Source organism: Aptenodytes forsteri, unplaced genomic scaffold (assembly GCF_000699145.1).
Source record: "Aptenodytes forsteri isolate BGI_AS27 unplaced genomic scaffold, ASM69914v1 Scaffold582, whole genome shotgun sequence".
In the NCBI taxonomy this organism is placed as follows: domain Eukaryota; kingdom Metazoa; phylum Chordata; class Aves; order Sphenisciformes; family Spheniscidae; genus Aptenodytes; species Aptenodytes forsteri.
In genome coordinates this window covers 703,485-705,581 of record NW_008795675.1, presented here as the reverse complement: position 1 = coordinate 705,581, position 2,097 = coordinate 703,485, and the positions used below count along the sequence as shown (strand labels likewise).

The following is a 2,097-nucleotide window of genomic DNA, read 5'->3' as shown; positions in this document are numbered from 1 at the left end:
CCCGGTGCCGCCGTAACCCTGGTGGTGGTGGTGATGGTGATGATGGTGGTGGTGGCCTGAGCTCTGGCTCAGCGGGTGGTGGTGGTGATGGCCAGGCACCGAGGAGGGCCCCATGGGGCTGAGCTGGTGGGGATGGTGGTGGGAGTGCATGGGTGCCAGGTAGGAGCTGCAATCAACGCCCCCAAAATAGGACGAGGAGGGCGGCGCGGGGTAACCCTGCCCATACCCCCCGCCTTGGCCATAGGAAACGGGGTAGCTGGCGGAGGCAGCAGCGGCGGCGGGGCCGGCCCGTTGCATGCAGGACGCAGCAGCTGGCGGCAGGGGCTCAGGCACAGTCACCCCCGCCGGCGCCGCACCAGGAGAGATGGAAGCTGGGCTCCAGATGGACGACGCCGGGGTGCTGAGAGATGCCGGGGCGCCTGCCGGAGCCGATGAGGCCGAGCTGGAGGAGGAAGAAGAGGCCGAGCTGGAGGCCGCTGCCGGCGGCGTGAACTGCCCGCTGCTCTCCGAACCTGAGCTCTCACGAGCCGGCGAGGATTTCTTCTTGGCCGGACGGCTCTTGGCCCCGCCACCGCTCTGCTGCTGTGCCGGCACTTTGGCACGGCGGTTCTTGAACCAGACCTGAGGCGAGAAAATGGTGTGCAGGGGGCATGAGCATCAGGGCGAGAAGGGGCTGCCTCTGGGCCCCCCGCTCTCCCGTCTTCACCCCAGGAGTACCCAACCAACCTCACCCCAGCACCAGTTCCACCAGCACCCACGCCCAGCCATTAGCACCACACACCCCCGCACCCTGAAAAAAAACCTGCCACACCTGGTGCCCGGGCCACCCCTCATACCACCCTAAGCAAGGATGCCCGGGGCCAGCGGCCGGGGTGGCCCAGCTTGTGCATGTCCCCGGTGCAGTGACAAAGCGTGGTTTTGGGGGATGGATCCTGCGTGGGGTGCTGCCTGCATATCCCACCCCACTGGGCATCATCATCTGGGGAGCAGTGCCGGAGGGAGCAGCCCTGAGAAGCACCCGGGTAGTGGGGCTGCTACACCCTAGGGCAGGTGGATGGGGACAGAAAAATATTAATAAAAATAAAATTAATAAAAGACAATAAAAAAGAAAAATAAAAAAGTCCCCCTTTGCCTGGATGCCATCACGGTGGGACAGCCAAGCAGCCAGGAGCCCACAGGCATCCCGACCCCGAGGAAACAGAAATGAGTGTGGATGGAGAGCTGGGTCTGAGTCACGCCAGCCGAGCCGGGGTCCCCCCGCATCCCCCCCAGCCCGAGACAATGTGGGCTCTCCCCACGCAGGTCCAGTACCTGGACTCGGGATTCGGGCAGGTTGATCTTCAGGGCGACCTCCTCCCGCATGAAGATGTCAGGGTAGCGGGTCTTGGCGAAGAGTGCCTCCAGCACATCCAGCTGCGAGCGGGTGAAGGTGGTGCGCTCCCGCCGCTGCTTCCGCCCGTTGCTCCCGGGGGGTGGCTGGGGGCAAGCACCACCACACCGGTCACGCCGGGTCCCTGCGCACCTCCCGCACCACCCCGGCACAGCGGGAGCCCCGGCACCCCTGGGGCAGGGGCCTGCAAAGCATCCCCACCTCCGACCCCGATGAGCGGCAGTGCTCCCCGCACACCCCAGCCCCACGGCAGCTGGGCGCTGCCCACCCGGGCCAGACTCTGTCCTGCTGCGGGCAGGGCGAGCGGCACGGGGCTGGGGAAGGGTCAGGCCCGGCCCCAACAGGAGCAACGGAGAGATTTCGTTGTTTTGAAATAAAGCTACTTTTTTTTTTTTTTTAAAAGCTATTTTATCCTTAAAAATCCCCACGGGAACGAAGAAGCCCCAGGGATGGGAGGAAATTCAGCTGGAACCAGCGCTGTCCCCCCCAACCCGCTCTCCCCAGCCAGGGGGGTGTGCAAATGGGGGCACCCACCCCAAAGCCCACCCCAAACCGTACCCAAACAGTACGGCCCCACGGGCTCCTCCAAACCCGCCCGGGACGGAGATTTTCTCCCACCGCTTGCTCCCAGGCAGGCGCCCGCCGGGGCGCGGGTGGGTGATGGCGGGGATAGGGAGGGGGCCACGGCGCAGGGCACTCACCTGGGT

At 65.3% G+C, this 2,097-nt stretch overlaps 1 protein-coding gene across 1 annotated transcript in view; it reads right to left on the bottom strand.

Moving 5' to 3' along the window:
- The window catches only part of OTX1 (orthodenticle homeobox 1), a gene marked incomplete at its 3' end in the record, with an annotated part of 9,772 nt that continues 7,675 nt past the window's right edge, over positions 1 to 2,097 (bottom strand). Inside the window, exons 2-3 of the mRNA XM_009282607.1 lie at positions 1,312 to 1,476; positions 1 to 621 (exon numbers count right to left, since the gene is read on the bottom strand). Of these exons, the coding sequence (XP_009280882.1) occupies positions 1 to 621; positions 1,312 to 1,476 (786 nt within the window). The remainder of the gene's footprint in view (positions 622 to 1,311; positions 1,477 to 2,097) is intronic.